Below are 19,245 nucleotides of genomic sequence, written 5' to 3'. Positions count from 1 at the left end.
GTAATTTTTACTTTTAAGATGTGTTGTTTGACAACAAGGAGAGTAGCGCGGATTAATCAAAATTTATAATTTTTTTAAAAAATAATTTCCCATCTAATCATTAAAAAACCAAAGACAGTGGAAAGATGAACAGGTATTTGATTTTATAAACGTTTAATTAATTATATTACTGACATTATTTATACGTATTAATCATGAAACACGGGGTATGTGTGTATGCGGTGTAAACACAATACAATATCTCAGTACTGTTATTGGTCCTATTGCCAGAAACACTTGCTATACATATAACACTTTACATTTGTCATACAGTGTTGTACCTCACTTATACTTGTGTGATAGGATTGTACTTTGTTTCAGCTGTTTATATTTTATGATGTTGATTTTATATAGGTCTTGTGTTTGTTGCTCTAATTTCGGACACCCATGTGTACTTCTGCATGTGAATGTGAATTATATCAACCAGAATTCAAAATAATATATAGATAATACAAACAACAACATTGTGACCCTACGCATTATAAACTACAAGCCAACCAATGCCGTACGTTATCGGGCTTGATATCGGCTATGATACTAATAGTATTATAGTCATTATCGAGACAATTTATTTATTATTGAAAATTTTATAGGCCTATTTCATTCTTTGTGGTTTTTTTATTTGTTATTTGATTGCTGACACAAAATTCAGTTTTGTAATGATACTATATTTCAATATGTAAAGAAGGAAAAACAAATGCCACAAATTTTTAGGAGTTAAAGCTTTATGGGTAAGACATTTTTTTGGGACTTCTCTGTTTTATCATAAGACCCAAATATTCAAAAAAAAAAAAAAAAAAAAAAAAAAATGGAGATTTGAATGAGAATATCTAGTACTTTGTTTAGTGTTTTAAGAAGTTTGAATGTGTAGACAATTTTTTCAGAATTAAGAACAGAACTTTTTTGAACCAAAACAGCTACGTGTAAAGTTAGTGGATTTTTAACATCTAAATATAACAATACGACAAAATAAACTTAAAAAATGTTTTTTATTTTCGTAGTTTTTTAGTTTATTTTGTTGTGTTTTAAAGCTGTTTTATTTCTTGTATACGTTTTATGCTGTTGTTGTTATCACAGTATTGATCCTTCAGTTATGTCACATTATAAAACTTAGATTTAAATGTAGCTGTTTTGATTCAAGAAAGTTCTGTTTTATTTTTAAAAAAATTGTCCTTGCATTCAAATTTTCTAAAACACTTGATGAAAAATACTAGATATTCTCATTTGAATTTTCATTTTTCAAATATTTGGGTCCAATGATGGAATGGAGAAGTTTTGAAAAATGTTTTTCCCAATAAAGCTTTGACTTCTAAAATTTGTAGCATTTGTGTTTTTTCCTCCCAAAGTCAAGAAATAAAAATAATTTTATAATATGTGCTATTTTTAATTTGTTCTATATGAACAAATTCTAAGTAAATGTAATATTGAATATTGTTATTGGATATTTTATGACTAAACAAGCATATTTGATATGTAAATTAAATGAAAATAAAATTATTAAATTGAAATTACTAATAATTTTATTTTAGTTTAAACTTGATAATTCAGGTGTTAAAATTGTCAAAGGATGGTACAATTATATCTATAAAAACAAAATATTTTTGTGACGTTATCACTCTGTATTGTCAAAACTGTTGTAAAATTTGTAGTTGTGCCGTATGTTAGTCACCACTTGTCCACCAGATATTGTCTGTACACGTCCTTTGCACCCTGCACGTTTTGTCACCACTCTGCACCCTGTTGTAATGCCACCTTCAACTGTAATGTTTTACTGTTGTAGTATGTATACATAATTTGTTTGTATCTCATTATTTCATAATTGTTAACCTATTATTCTGCTAATTTTTAACTGTTTGTATTACTATCCTTTACGTCAAACCACCTTGTAATATTATGAAGCTGTTTTATGCCTGTCTTGTTTGCACCCATTTAATATTTACTGTAGCTTTTTATATTATGCTGTAATTATATTAGTTATTAATATAATTAAATACATGGGATGTATACAAAACAAACAAACTGCTATAATGCATTTATGCATTATAGCAATTTGTTTGTTTTGTATAATTTTAAGTATAATAACCTTTTTATATTAATACCAACTGAAGAGTTGAACCTATTTCCAATAGTCTGAAATGCATTTTGGTTATTTATGTTGATTACTCATACTCATATAGTCATTTTTTACTGTAAAAACTTGCATGACCATTGTCATAAAGAAATTTTGTAATTTTGGACGTCAAAAAGTCCATTGTCATTATGCAAATAATGTATGATTCTATGCAAATCAAAAAATCCATTAATTATTGCTCAGTGCTAAAATAGTCATTTGTGGTGACACTGACAACTGACAAGGCCCCGATTAACTATACACAAACTTCTGGTTTGGACCGGAAGTCGTGTTATTTCAATTCAAAAATTTTTCCCTGAAAGCAGTTAGATAGATGACCTATTTTAACAGGAAAAGTATGATGTACAGGAGCAAGATACTACTAATTTGAGATGGAGAACATATATTTTAAATTAATTAAATTAGTTTAATAAAAGATTAACTAAGAGATATTTATATTCTGTAGACCGTAGATAAAAATAATGAAGCACAATATGTTTCATTAATGGCTACCTATTTTCATATCATATCAATTTTCTGTAGCTTACATTTAAAAAATGATTGCTTCAGGAAACTGTTTTCTTAACACATACAGAAAATATAAAAATTAATAAACTGTGTTTAAAAATTTTTCTGAATTGGAAATAGGTCATTTATTGACTTTAAATGACCCCAAATTATAGTAGTAATTAAATGGTAGAGCCATATTAATTAGCCAAGATCTACTCTGATAGTTAATATGGCTATATCATTTGATCTCTGTCACTGTGGTTCTTAATCAATGAGCAGAGACCTCAGCTTCTTGTAAAAAGACATTTAAAAAACTTGAATACTTATAGAACTGTTTCACTCCACAATGTTCTATTAAGCAAATTTGGTTTGTTTCTCATTTTGTTTCCTCTTCTTAAATTATTATTATTTTTATTTAATTTATTTAATAAGTATTGTTTTGTTTTGGCAATAATTGTTCTTTTTCATTCAAGCCACATAAATAAGTATAAACATTTTTATTTTATTTTACTCTTTTTTTTAAAAATTGAAATATCTCTTGTTTTATGTTAGATCAAATACTGGTAAAAGCGAGAAAACTTCATCTGAAGTAGTAAAGGTATCTGCAGAATGGAAGAAGCGTGTCAAGTCAGAATACATGAGACTTAGACAATTAAAACGTTTTAGAAGAAATGATGAAGTAAAAGTGAGCACAAAATATTTTAATTATTAATTAGATTATAATTGTCTTAATATCTAATTTATTTAATATAGTTTAACTCCAATTATTTTTTTGAAGTTTTATTATGTGTGAAATTATGACTACATTGCTAGAAGTTTTTTGAAGATTATGTTGAATGTATTCTAATACATTCAACATAATACACACTACTAAGAATTCTGAATTTAATCAAATAATTTTATTTTTCAGGGATTTATAAATTAATGAAACTTTGCAGATATATATTGATAGATTGAACATTGTTCTTTTGGAGAGTGTTTTTCAGGTTGTAACAGATCTCACTAGGGAGAGTAAAACTTTAAACATTTCTTGTTTTGGTTGTTTCACATAGTAAACATGCATGTAAAAATATATAAAAATAATGATATACCTCCTACATAGATTATCGCATAGTTTTTATTTGATCAAAAATGGCAAGGCTTTCTTGAGATATCCAGGAAAAACCGCAGAAAGTTTTTGAATTTTTATACCGCAGCATATGTGAGTATAAAGCTGTAATTTGGTGTGCAGTGGTTTGGGGTTTAGATTGACTCACCAAAAAAATTTTGCCTCTATTAGTATTTCAGCGGGAACACCATAGATCATAGTAATTCCCTCTTTCTGAATTGTCTTGACTAAATAGAAATTTTATTATCTTTTTACAAACATTCAGTATTTTTTTTTATTTTTCATATTTTTTCACAGATATATTTTGATTTTAATATTTTTTATTTTATAGTAAATTTTAAAACATTTTGAAAATATGGCAGCATTTTCAAAAGTATGTGATGTTCGTGCAAAACGTATGTAGATTGACAAAGGAAAGACGTATCAATAACTAAGCGACAGTATAGTCAAACAAAGTATTTTATTTTGCATATACGAACAGGTTCTTTTGGATTCCAACTCTGCAGTAATTAATTACAATTCAGCATCAAACAATATTTCGGCAGACAGTTAACAAAACGTACTATTCGTGACAAGTATAAATGATGACCAAAAACTATGACTAATATCTGTGCGCTAACTTAAAACTAGAGAAAGAAAGATGATGATAGGGAATAGAGAATCTAGAAAATAGAATACAGTAAAGAGTGAAATACCCAGTGTTTTGCTGGATTTCTCAATTTTGGATGGGATACTGCATTGAATCTTTTTCTGAAAATTCTGTTGTTGTTGTCCTCACTAGGTTTCTCCTCACACCTAGTTACTATACCTTTTCTTATTGTAACTGGGATAAACCTCCAATTCTCTTTTCAAACTCTTTCGAATTCTCCAGTCATTGCCTTTCATGACCTGGAGCACCACATTCAACATCTGTCCACCTCAGGGGACTATTCTGAGCTCTTCCGATAACTCAACGAGAGGGATTCGTGGGACATTTGATAAGTCTCTTTAGCGAAAGGCAGTTAACGAACCTTAGACAAATTGCTAATCTGTGCTCCACATTAAGTGGGTTTCGCTACGGGTAGTTGGTCGAGATGCGTCTAGGTTCCATGCTATCAATAGCTGTTACGCTTTAATCAATCACAGTTTAGTTAACATTGTATTTTTGCCATGTAACTGAAACCCATTGTTTTCCAAGAGAAGCATGTGCTTTTGTAGGCTACAGAATACAAAAATTCTGTAGCCTATTTTTGTTAAAATGTCATCAAAGAAGGGACAATACAGCCAGCAGCTACAACTTGTCAGTTCAAGATATTAGTTAAAACACTTCGGCTCTAGCCAGGGTCGGATTTAGGAATTTTGAGACCCTTGAAACTGTGTGTGGTCCCTTACCAACCGTTTACAATTTTAAAGTTGATCATACAAAAAAAGATAATTGACATAAACATATTAATTTTAATCATAAACGTTTTATTGTTAAAAAGTGTTTGCAACATATTAGAAAATAAGGTACAATTCAAAAAGGAAAACACTAAAAATTTTGTTTTCGTCATTTTTCGTTGGCAAAAAAGCTACTAAAAGTTAAGAAAAGTTATCTATAGAAATCAAATAAATTTTACATTAAAAAGAAGAAATCACTAGAAATATAATATAAACAATATTAGTTATTAATATAATTAAATACTACACAAAATAAAAAGTATATTTTGTTGGTTGTAAAAAACAAATTATTACAAAATTTGACTTCACTTCAATTTTTTTTTTTTTGTAGAAATTTTTGAGCTTCCTTGAAACTCGAGGCCCTAAGCTACAGCTTACATAGCTTACTTGTAAATTCGGCCCTGGCTCTAGCTTTTCTCATAATTCATTGCATAAATGAAATAGTAATGGCTTCAAAAGACGACAAAGTTCTTTAAAGCGTGTATCATTCAGCTGAAAAGCATTATCTCAAAGATGAAAGACCAAGACTCATGATATCCGATGCTAATTTCCTTTATCTCCAATTGCTTGTGAAGTAATATCATCTTTACACCTAAAGTTGCTATGTTCTTTTTACTTTCGTTACGTTCCTAACGACACTGACATCTTGATAGTGATCGATAAAAGCTTAGTCATCGCATGTGGCTATCGGAACCAAAAACGAAATATATGGCTCAGAATAGCATTTTCACAGTTGATTAAATGCCAATTGCGTGGTTCCAATAGAAACTGGTTTTTATCGTATTCGTTAGCTTAATGATACAACTCAGAATAGGTCCTCGGGTCTGGGCCTAAGAATGTCTTTTCCTTATCTCACTGGCCCCAGGGCCTCCTTTCTTTCATTGTTCTCCATGGTTCCAAGAATCGGTCATCCCATCCAAGGGAAAAGAGTTGGAAAGGAAAGTTTTGGAAGGAAGAAGAAATAAAGAACAAAGGAGACGACTTAAACTATACCTAAATTAATATATACACTAATATGGCGTACAACTACAAATAAATAATAATAAAAAGCCAATTGAAAACTTAGAAATAGATTTTGACTATATATAAAGATATATATATGTATATAGATAGATTATTTTGAACAGATTATTACCTGAAAATCTAAATGTGATCTCATATTAAATTATAATATTTAATAACTAAAGTTGTCAAAATATTTTTGTTAAAATTTTACTATAACAATTGATGTATACAATTATTAACTCTAAGAGATTTTATTCATGATATGCATTCAGTAGTCATCAGTAGTAACAAACTGTTAATTATTTAATGCACTTATAGAATTTTATTTTATATATAATATATTTATAAAAAATTTTATAATAAAGTTTTAAATTGTTTTCAGGCTGCTTTTATTAACAACAGACGTCACATAACAGAAACTGCTATAATTTTAGATAAAATTCATCAGGAGAGTAAAGCAATTGCTCTTTTTCCTGCAGAAGTTCCATCTCATTCACCTTTACTGAAAAAGGTATCATTAACTCTATAAAACTTTTAATTGCCGTACTTCCTCAATTAAATTCCTAGGAAGTTTTTTTTTTAAAAAGTGTTTCTTATTTTTTTTCCGAGGCCAGGTTTTATTACCTTGCAATAGGAGACAAGTGGGTAAAAATTGAAAGAACTGCCTTAATTACTTGTACATTTTTGGAACTATCAAAACTGTTTATTGACTGTACTTATGGTTACAGCTGCAACACTTGAAATAATTACTGTTTCAATAGTTAACCAAATTCAGTTGTTACATTGTTAATCATGCCTGTTTTTGATGTTGTCATTTTCAAATCTTGACTACCATCTTCTGGTTCAAGCTCATCGTCTCCAATTTGAGTTTTCCTAATTGCTTTTTGGTTGATAAGCTTTTGATTTAAGAGTTTGATTATGACTTTCTTAGGCTCAATATTTGACAATATTTCCAAAAATGTTTCATTGAACCTTGGACTAAAAACTGCTGTCTAATTGTAGGTAATTGAAGAAACAAAATTTTAGTTAAACTCCTTACTTGTCACTAAACTACATTACCCTATACTTTGCAGTATTTCAACATGTTTCTCATGCTTTTCGAGTCAGGCTTTGTTTTTGACAGCATCTTGATTTTCCAGGTCCAGGATTTATTTGAATCCTAGGTTTAATCAAGGAAATACGGTAATTAAGTTATAATTGAGAATAATTTTTGGTGAAAAATAATTCTAATTAATATTAATTATTTATTCATTTATTTTATTAGTACAAGGTAAATAATTATTTGTATAGGCAAAACAACAATAATAAAAACAACATATTATACACAACAGAAATTGGCAGTGAACTATTGGCATAACATACGACTAAAACAAAATAAAAATAAAACTAAGTCATACTATCTGTAACAAAACAAAAATTTGTAATTAGTTAAATCACACCAAAATCACTGACTAAATTCACTGCCAACAGTGACTGCCATTTTTATAACACTTTAAATTTCCTGGTGGCTAAACAAACAAGAAAATAAATATATTAGACATTAATAGTAAAACTTTATATACAAATGTAATTCTTATTATTACATAACAAGCTTATAAAATCATAACTTGACAAAAATTCTTTTTCAAATATAAAATCCTTTTGTTTATAAAAGCTTTACACTCAGCCATCACATGATAAATAACTTCTAAACCACAAAATTCACAATTTTCCATTTTCAGAGAAGTCATACTTTTTAACATATTATACTATATATATACAATATTGCTAAAACTTCCCTAAACTGCCCCACAGAATTTAAGTATGTTGGCATGCCACAATCAATTATTAAATTAGAATACCACTTATTAAATTTGTACTCTAAAGCTTTGTTTTTAAAATAAGTTAAATAATTATTTGTTAATTGTCTAATCCAATAATTGAATTAGAAAATTAACAAATCTATAACAGACCAATCCTTCATAAATGGTGCCATAAAATATCTCTATTCAGAGAATCAAATGCTGATTGAAAATCTACAAAAAAGAAAAACTTTTCCACGTTTTCTCCTCAAACTATAACTGTCCTCAAACTGTTGAATACAAATGTACAACACAAAAATGGTTATATGTTACCTTAGGATCCAAAATGGCGGCCAGGGAAATTTTTCCCTACGTTGGAGACTGCGACGGGGAAAAAAATTTTCCCTCCATTCAAGATGGCTGCGGTTCCGGCCGCCATCTTGAATTTCTCTGCAGACTTCGCGGATTTTTTCACCGAAATAAACAATAAAAAACAACAAAAAGAGGAGTTTTTTACTCACTTTTCGATTGTTCGATATTCTGAGTATGATCTCCTGTTTGGGGGTCGACGAAATTTTTCAAATGGTTGACAGTTCTATGTTCGACCACTACTCCTTCTATGTCGTCACTATGCATATATCCTTTCCATTCGTCCGTTATTATCGTACTGCCGGAATTCACGTATTTATAAACGATCCAATTCACAGTGTTTTCTGATCTGTCGTTCACCTGACATATGAAGCAATTCTTATCTTCATCGCAATGAATGCAAACGGACTCAGTCGGCTGTATGCCTAATTTTACAGCAAAATTCGATGCGTTATCGATACGGGGAGGCAAACCTAGCTCCGAAAAGTCGTCTTCCATCAACTTGTAGAAATCACAGGAAGTGCATCTCGACCAAAATTCGTCGTTGCAACTCAAATCGGCAAAACTAGTCATTATCGAACAATTGGCAATAAACTAAACGAGGGGAAGTAAGGATAGGGAAAAAACACGCTTTTTCCTTAATTTCTGATTACTTGGTTCTCTAACTTTTAGGATTAAATTGTTATAAAAGAAATAACAGTACTTACTAAAACTGGAGGAAATAATAATAATAAATATTCAACGATAGCAATTTGTGTGCGAATGAAATATCGTTACGAAAAAAAAAAACACAGCAATTAATCCAATACGCAATTCGTCGCAACACAGCAGTAAACGATTCCAACTGGAAACTAGTCGATTTGCATAAAATTGCCCAGAAATGACCAGAAATCACGTCACAGATCATGCATTTGCATATTCGTTCGTAACACACCTACGAATTTCCCGCCAATTTTACTCTTGCACGACATCACGAAAAGGCTCCCTCTACCGTCTCAAATTTACACACTACCGTCTCCGTTTCGAGGTTACAGGATACTCGGCAATGTCGAACGCAGGGTAGAAACCGAACGGGGAAAAATTCCCCACGTCGTCGACGTCGCGACTCTAGGGAAAAATTTTTTTCCCGTCGCAGTCTCCGAAGTAGGGAAAAATTTCCCTGGCCGCCATTTTGGATCCTAAGGTAACATTAACCTAAGGTAATATTCAGAGAATCAAATGCTGATTGAAAATCTACAAAAAAGAAAAACTTTTCCACGTTTTCTCCTCAAACTATAACTGTCCTCAAACTGTTGAATACAAATGTACAACACAAAAATATTATCCATAGAGAAACCAGAGTGAAAACTAATCTGAAAATCTGAAAAACCTCATAATTATTTAATCACACAACTAATTGCCTATACAGAATCTTACAGAATATTTTAAAAATAGTAGGTAGTAATGAAATACCTCTAATAATTCTCTGGACAATCCCTCAAACCTTTTTTTATGTATTGGAATAATTTTACTTACATGCCAATCTGAAGAAAAAAACGAAAGAAATGTGTTAATTTTGAAGAAAACACTTCAAAGTACAATTTCCTTTTTCTCGCCTTAGCGCGAAACTTGACACTGATGAGTCATTGTTTACACAGCTGGATGACCTTGAGAACAGCTGGTGTCGTGTTTCGCGGGACATTCTCATGAAACTCTCGGGAGGAGAAGGGTAAAAAGTAGGGTGAATACTAGATGGCTGGATATTTCAAAACTTTTTTTTTTAATTACGATTTTTATTGAAATTTCCGACCCCCCCGACTTAATTAAACGTAATTATAAAAAAATCTATTAATTAAAAAAATTAAAAAACTATTGGATGTTGTTTTTTACATCAGAAAATAGCTTTAAATAACTTTACCGAAGTAAAATCGGTGCGCTAGAAGTTTAGAAGGATAAATAAAGTTCTATAAAAAAATCCCATAAAAAAACAATTAAGCGTTAATTGCCCGTCATTAAGGGTTAATTAAAATCGCAATAAAATTTTTTCGCGCGGGAAAAAATTTTTCAAAAAATTTGGGGTCTGAAAATACATCCGAAAGTCCAAAAAAACATTTTTTTTTCGCCGATTTTTTTTTCCGAGGGTCTAAAACTAATCTGAAAATCTGAAAAACCTCATAATTATTTAATCACACAACTAATTGCCTATACAGAATCTTACAGAATATTTTAAAAATAGTAGGTAGTAATGAAATACCTCTAATAATTCTCTGGACAATCCCTCAAACCTTTTTTTATGTATTGGAATAATTTTACTTACATGCCAATCTGGTGGCATATCTCCCAATTTGTAGATATTACATGAAGAAGCTAAATAATTAAATAGTCTAGGACAATTTTTATAGAATTCTACAGAAATGCCATCAATTCCTGGAGAAGTACTGTCTTTTATTGATGACACAGCTGACTACTTTCAAAGAGGTACTTTCTACATTCAAAACATCATCTTGCCAATTATAACACAAATCATATAACAAAAGATTTGGCCTGTAACATTCTGAGCCAAATACTTTCACAAAATGTTTTACTCAGTCCAGGTCTGGCAGCCTCTTTTTGCAGAGATTGAATAAAGACTTGACTTCTGGATCCAGAAGCCAGGTCTTTATTCAATCTCTGCAAAAATAATTTCTTCTTTGGTCTACATCATTAATGATATTTTGCTCCTTGATGAAGTTAGTTACCGCAATCTGATCTGCAAATTTTGCCCATCTTATTGCATTTAATGCTCGATTCCTTCTTAAAATACTCATTCTACAGTTCAGGTCAAACCAAGAAAATTTAACAAACTCTTTAGGCTTTTTTATTCCAATCAGCAAAAATATCTCTTACCAACTGGACTAAAAACTCAACAGTGAACTCTGAATACCCTAAATTCTTAACATTAACTCATTGTATTTTTGATTTATTACCAGACAGCAATCTTTTTTTCAAAATAACTTGGAATCTACCAATCTTGGCTTCACTACTTTCTTAGTTAATTTATATTCCAAATTACAGTTTAAATTAGCCTAATCAGACGATGACTATTAGATACTTCATCCAAAATGGCAAAACCTGAACCGAGTGACATAAGATCTAATCTAATTAGAGCCAAATCAATAACTGAACTACCTAATGAACTTGAATAAGAGTAACAGTCTTTAGAGGCAAATGGACCTCTGTCATTCATAATGGGATAGCCAAAATTGTCACAAAACAAAACTGATTTGTGACAATTTACTAACATTTGCAGATTTACTAACATATTTTGTGATATTTTCTATAACTAACACCAGTCCAACTCACCCAAAATTTCCAGGACCCAATCCTGTGAGTCCTGTATGTATGTTAAAGTTGCCCATTAGAATGTCAACATTATAACTTTGAACAACCATAACAATCTCATTCCAAATATCTTCCCAAATAACAGGTCACAGATACAAAAAACGAAAAATAACCAATCTATTACTTAATTTAATTTTGATCATCAAGTAAAACCTGTTCTGTACCAAAACTCTATAAGTTAACAATTTGCTTAACAAAAGCATCCAACCTCCCATATAATGTCTTCAATTAGTCATACGAAAACCAGCTAACTGAATGATCACAAAATTTTCACAATTGTGGAACTCTATAACAACAGATTTACCATCCCACCAAGTTTCCAAGAGAAAGACAATCTCAAAAGATGACAAAAATTGCCAAAATAAATAAGATTTATTCAGAATTCTCTCACAGTTCCACAACATTAATGAAACATCAGAACAAGATCATTATCCAACTTGCATTTCCATCTATTTTTAGGAAGTATTATAAGTGAAAACCTTGTCATTTACCTTAACTGCATTACCATCATTTATATTAATCTCTGCCTTTTTTCTTCTTTAGCAAGACTCTCACTATTTTCCTAAATTCTCTTGTCAAAAGAGGTAGATCATCCATTATATACCATATTTACTTGCATATAAGACGAGGTTTTTATTCATTTTTCACTGCTTTGAAAACCTAGGTTGTCCTATACGAGCGAGCAAAGGATTCTTTGTGTTTTTGCAATAATTTCTGTGAACATGAAACATGTATACTTCATGCTGTCATTATAGGTCTACAGTCTATTTAGCATAAGTTGGCACCTACTGTAAACGAATAATCCTACGTCCATTAATTAAAAACCGCGTTGCATCTCGTTTGTTCGCAGAAAATAGTTTCTAGTTATTTATAAAAACATTAATGAAATACAGGTCACTTAGCAATAATTATAAATGTAGTTATTTTATATTAGTTAAATTGTTATTTTTAATAAATATTAGCATATTCTGAATCATTAAAAATAAACTTTTTCTGGTCATGCGCATTATAATGTTTTGATTTTGTTTTCCATTCATTACTAATACGTAATGAATGATTGTATTAAAGCCCTGGTCACACTATGCGATTTCCAGCCACGCAGGAACTGCAACCGCAACAAGGTGCTGCAGGCATCTTCTTGTGGTCACACATTGTTTGTTGACGTTGCAACTCGGAACATGTGACCCTATAATAAACCAATAAAATTACAGTAGCTTGTTTTTGACTACTTCCGTGAGTTTACCAACATTTTACGTTCTACTTCAGAGTATTTACGGAATTTTAGCCACTTTTCTTATTAAAATGGCAAGCGGTTCCTTTTCTGGAATGAATAAAAAAAAGGCGATAATTTTGTTAGAGCTGGCGAGAATATACGAAGAGAAAAATAAGAAAAAACGTTCATGCTGGGTTAAAACTTGATGAAATTAAAAACAACGGGCTAAACAATCATGCTTTCACCAGCTGATGAATGAATTAAGGCTTTCGGATGCCATAGGTTATAGGGGATATATCCGTATGAATACCAATACTTATATATAATTTAGGCAAAGCGTTTCGTAGTTTGGCATATCAATTTAGAGTGGCCCATAATTTGATATCAGTCATTATTTCAGAAGTTTTGGATGCTATTTAGAGGAAAGCTTGAATGATTTAATTCATTTATAATTGACATTTTTTTTTCTTTTATATAAGCATTTATTTTATTCAATTGTATATTATTAAAAGTAATCAAGCTTTTTAAAATAAATCTAACAATTTATAAATTCAGATTTGATTTATATCAAATATAGCATTTAAATGTACTGAAACTGGGTTAATACAAATGTTATAATCAAGATATGTTGGCAAATATACAACACAAAGTATGACGTGGCACAAAGACGTTTTCTGATTGGATGCGCGTTTGCAACCGTCGCGAGTAGAACAAACTTTTTGTTTCTAGTTGTGGTTGCAGTCGCGCCGGTTTCGAGGGGAGATTACCAATTAACGGGAACAGCCATCGTGGTTGCAGTCGCCCACACGGCTGGAAATCGCATAGTGTGACCAGAGCTTAAGGCAAACAATCATGTTTGCCTTAATACGTGCATTTTATAATACTTTATTTGTGATTAAATGAAATAAAATTAGAATTGTATTAATAAGTCTAATTTTCTTTATTTTGATTTCTAAAGTCACACCTCGTCCTATATGCGAGATCGTCTTATATCTGAGTAAATATGGTAAATATCAGAACTTTTCAGCTTAAATGACATACTTTTGATCTTACATTTATCACTATAATCCAAAAATTTACAAAAAAATTAATCTCTTTCTTCCAGTTTTACGATATCCTGATCTGTAACATTTTTCTAAGGAAACATTATCAACATTCAACTTAATGCAAAAAAAGTTTAACATAGTATCCTTAATTTGGATCTTATCTTCTTGATCTGACTTAGGGAACTCAAAATAACCATGTTATTGTGTCTTATAAAACATTCATAGCACTCCATATGTAGACTAATTTCTGAGATTTGCCATTACAAATTCACTTGTTCTGCAGTTGAAGCCGAAACCTTGAATCAATTTCTCAAGTAGTGCCAATCTAGATTTGCATCCCAAAATTGTCTCATCCAAATTCTCTACCCACAAGAATATATTCTCTTTGACATATTAAATTAAAACGATTATCTTACCTGTAACAGAAAACAAAAATTCAAAATTAGTTAAATTGCACCAAAATCACTGACAAAATTCACTGCCCAAACTGATGCCACCAAATTTCAAAATACCAACCTCAATTAATATTAGTTATCATTTAATCATTAAATAGTTTTATGCTTGAGATTGCTATTTACTTATCTGTCCTATGCATATATAAAATGAAAATAAAATGTTATATGTATAAATTTATTTAATTTACTAATTAATTAATAATATGTAATTTATGAAGAATTTACTAATTTTTATTATAAATTATAGCTTAAATTTAATAGAATTGTATTGAATATAACCTTTATTTATTTATACCTGGATAGTGTGTTGACTAAACTTTTTCTAGTTGAAATTTTAATTAATTAGAAATTACTTTATCAGGAATTTTTATTATTATGAAATTACTTTGTTAGAAAGAAATTGTTATTATGAAATTACTTTGTTATTTTCAAATCAGGATTTATCTTGCCAGGATTGTATCAAGTTTTCGAGAAGAATCAACAGTTTTCAAATTACATTTGAAAAGCAGAATGTAGTATTATTTTGTTTCTTATATACATTATATTTTTTCAATTAAATATTAGAAATGTAAGCATTATTAATAGAGAATATGTTGATTTAATTACATTGTAATAACAGATGCATTACTAAATAAATGATTTTTGATTAATAAAAAAAAAGCTTCTTATTAATTAAAGATTATTTATCTATTAGGTTATTTACTTTTAATAGATTATTTACTATTTATTTTAGGGAAAATCGATAAAAAGCAAAATGAACTTATTACGATTTCATATCTGTCATTACAATTTATTAGATAATTCTTGACAATAAATTATTGACGAAAAGAGAATCATAGTAATGTTGGATTTGTATAATTTTTAAAACTAGTTAGATCACGTTGAGAAACTTGAGACAATGTTTATCGACGTAGTTAGCCTGGCTGAGAAGTTTGAGCACTAATATGTCACAAATGAATTATAAGTGATTTATTGTTGAGATGTGAAAAAAATATGATGAAAAGTAAAGATAAAAAAGAAAAGTGTAATAAAGAAATTAAATTAAATGAAAGTAAAGTAAATGAAACTAAAGGAAAGTAAATAAAGTAAACTAAAAAATAAGAAATAAAAGAATAATAATTTAAAATTAGTTCTCATTTAAGTGAGAAAAGTCTTGGATAAATTGGAGTCATTCATTAAAAGCAGTAGTGTTTGAGGTTTTGTACAGTCTCAACTGAGGGAACTGTGTCTGAAACATAACATTAGTGGATTGCTTGACACAACTAAGAAACATATTTGAAATAGTTACATAAAAGTTGAAAACTTTTAATGGGATGAAAGGAACAAGTTGAGTGTACATGTTGACAAAAGGAAATGACATTTCCTTTAAATCGGTACAGGCCTGGGTATGCAGTTACAGCAGAGGCAGTTGGCTAGGTAACATGGGACGTAAATCTGGTTTCTTTTTCTTCAAACTTGGATAACTTAATTGAAATTTACCAAACTCTGCAAAAATACAAAGCAACTGTCTGGCATTATATTCCAAAAAACAGCACCCAAAATGTCAAAATACTTTTTATTAAGAGTCAAAGAGGCGAAAGTTGACACTTTCATTTTTTGAATATATCTTTTCTCAGAGTTAATTATATTTTCCAAAAAGTAATTTAAGCACATGCCTGGGTTCTACCGATCATTTTGACACCAAAATCATCAAAATCTAATGTGAAATTTTTTATACAAACAGGAAAGTGCAAAAGTTATCCCAGAAGCCTGTTCAATTATTTTTATATTAATTGAATAAAATTTTATGAACTTTATATATTTTTTCACGTTATAGTTTGAATTTTTTATTTATTTTTCAGAGTGAAATGAAAATGTCTGATGGTACTTGCCATTCTAAACCAATTTCTATAATATATGCCGTTTCACCTATACCAACAATGTATACCTGGGCTCCTATTCAACAGAATTTCATGGTATGTTTGCATAGAATTTTTAAGTTATCAAAATTACTCAATTGTCATTAATTAACAAATTTAGTGACAGAAGAAACATATTCAATGCTTAGTAATCATTTTAATTGTTATAATTGAATATAATAAACTATTTTAAATTTTATGTTCATCTGAATATGCTCATGAAAGCATTGCAAACAAATAAACATTACAAGATTACAAGGAAACTCTTGCAAGTGTGAGATCCTGGGGAGGAAAGAAGTCTTATCTCCCCTTTCGGTGATGGGTCGTGGACCCACTCACTTGTCTAGGATGGCTGTTACGTTGATGGTGCATTACGCGAGTGGAGGAGGAGGAAGGATGGGGTCGACGATAAGGTGAAGCCGACAGTCAAGAAAGACACCATTTTATAACAAACAAGATTTATTAAAATCAAAACGAATGAAACTATACTTCTACCCTCATATACAAAAGGGGGGCCAGAGAGTTTACAAATATTTGTTCATACCTCTATAAATTCCGTAATAGACAGAGTCTGGTGAATGTCCCTTAGGTAAATATTCACTTAAAAGTGATGATAATCTTCGGGATGATGGAGAGTCAGTTAATTGGACGGTGGCACGTAGAACCTTAGAAACTCGTAGACTGGACAATGGCACTTAGAAACTTAGAAACTTTTGGGTTCGGTCAACTGCGCAGTGCACTTCGTAATGGAGAGACGATCGGAGCGCCCTTAGGGGGGAAGGAAGCGTCTTTTATAGATTCTTGATGAGAAAATCGATCACGTGATCGACAGTGGATTACAATTAGGGCCATAGGTGTTCCCGGGATTCAAAACAAAATGACGAATTTGGACGCTAACTGTAAATTATCGTGCAAGTCGAGCTACATGTTGCGAGGGAACAATGGCTTATTGACAATTAGGGGACGATTGTTGCCAGTCAAGGGTCAACATTTTCTCGGTTACGGAATGTTGTTGATTAAGCCGTTGTATAACAGGAGTGAAATAATTTAGAAATTTAGGTTCTTAACTTCCTGATTTCACACAAGTGAATGTTGAGTTATGACTTGAAACTTCAACCTTACCTAATTTGAAGTTGGGAAAGATGATTCCATAAGCTACAAACTTTGCAATTGTTTGTGTAACCTGCTAGGCTAAGGATAAATGTTGAAAATTCAACAGGTAATACTGCACTTTTTGAATATAGAAGGCTTTACCACTATTTTACTCAATTTTTTGTCAGGACAGAATGACTGACAAAGTGTAGCAGTATCTGTTATACCACCCAAAGCCATCAAATATGTTTAGTCTCTTGATGTATATTTCTTTTGCCAATACAACTCTTATCATATCAAGGATCAAACAGGAAGTTAGATCAAAACCTGACAACATTGAGCTACTAAAGATTGAATGGTCATGCAAATGCATTTGTGTGTTTATAATAAATTTGCACTTTGTCTCAAACATTTTATTGATGGAAATAATCTTTATCATCATGATATTTAATTATCTCTTGATCTGACCTAGCAGGTCTTGCAAACAATTGTGAAGTTAGTGGCTTACAGATTGGTCTTTCCTGATTCCAATTTAGGTAAGGAAAAAGTTTCAAGTCCCAGCTCAACATTCATCTGAAAGGGTTCACTTGTTAATATTTCTACAAAAATTTACAAGTGTAATTTAAAAACTTATTTGTATTTATTATTTACCTATTTACAAGACAAACAAGGGATATGGAAGCAAAAAAAAAAAATAATAATAATAATAGTTAAGAGGAATTTAAAAAATTATATTAATTTTAGGATTTTATATACATTCCTTACATCAAATTATATTCCTTACATCAAATAATTTTGATGCTAAAATAGGATCAGTTTTTTTGTGTGCTCTAGTATATTTTTTATCTGCAGAACTGACAAGCCAAAATTATAAAATGATACAGCATTCAGCAGAATAATCTCTCAGTTTCAAAAGATAAATGAAAAGGATATCATATCAGGTTCCAAAGGTAAAATTTAGACATTTAATTTTTTTCTAGAAATTACTGGAAAAAAATGTTCTAAAACATTTGATGTGGGTTCCCCTACACTCCAAAAATTGGCAAAGTTCAATATCACCATGACAATGTGCCAGCGCATAAAGCAAAGATGGCCTTTGAGAAACAGGCCAGCTGGGAGGTTCTGCCTCATTCATCAATTATTTTGTACCTTTCTTGCATAGACACAATGCGGTGACAGTTGATTTAAAACACTGGGCAAATTTTCATCCTTTATCTGGTTGGTTATTTTGTACCTATTTTTTGATAGGAAAAGCATATCATTATGTTAGATATTAAGAGCCATAAGTTCAGCTTTAAAAAAAGAAACTGACCAGGGAATCTGTTTGAACATCACAGATTATTGGACTGGTGAGCAGGCCGTTATCAATTCTCCATGATGTTTAGCCACTAAGTATACTCATGCTAGGGAAATGTCTGATTGGAGTTTGAGGAGAATATTACATAAAAATCTTATATATACTGTATTTTACAGACTATAAGACGCACTTTTTCTTCAAAAAATTGCCTCCAAAATTCAGGTGCGTCTTATAGTCCATAGCATCTTATAGGTATTTTTTTTAAAAAATTGCTTAAAAATTAAGGTGCGTCTTATAGTCCGTAAAATACGGTATTTATTTCTTGTCTCATGAACATCTGGCTAAGGACGTTCTGATACTACAAAAGTATCGATACCAGTATCATGAGTAGTTTTAAAGTATCATTATCAATCAGTATTAGGTTTTGGTATTGAAAATGGAAATCTTGCCAGCAATCACTGTTTATTCTGTGGCTTGATTTTGAAACATTTTGTGTAATTGAAACTTTGTTAATTTTCGTCTGATGGCGATAATTATGTTTAA

General features: G+C 30.5%; 1 protein-coding gene across 2 annotated transcripts in view; it reads left to right on the top strand.

Moving 5' to 3' along the window:
• The window catches only part of E(z) (histone-lysine N-methyltransferase E(z)), a 59,491-nt gene continuing 40,246 nt past the window's right edge, over nt 1–19,245 (top strand). For both annotated transcript variants that reach the window (XM_067267556.1, XM_067267555.1), the window contains exons 1-4: nt 1–133; nt 3,212–3,344; nt 6,574–6,702; nt 16,257–16,370. In XM_067267556.1, coding sequence (XP_067123657.1) covers nt 126–133; nt 3,212–3,344; nt 6,574–6,702; nt 16,257–16,370 — 384 coding nt within the window. In that variant the 5' untranslated portion in view covers nt 1–125. The remainder of the gene's footprint in view (nt 134–3,211; nt 3,345–6,573; nt 6,703–16,256; nt 16,371–19,245) is intronic.

This window comes from Centruroides vittatus, unplaced genomic scaffold (assembly GCF_030686945.1).
Source record: "Centruroides vittatus isolate TY-2023 unplaced genomic scaffold, ASM3068694v2 contig_3060, whole genome shotgun sequence".
Taxonomy (NCBI): domain Eukaryota; kingdom Metazoa; phylum Arthropoda; class Arachnida; order Scorpiones; family Buthidae; genus Centruroides; species Centruroides vittatus.
Note: the sequence above shows the minus strand (reverse complement) of the source record. Positions and strands in the feature narration are given on the sequence as shown.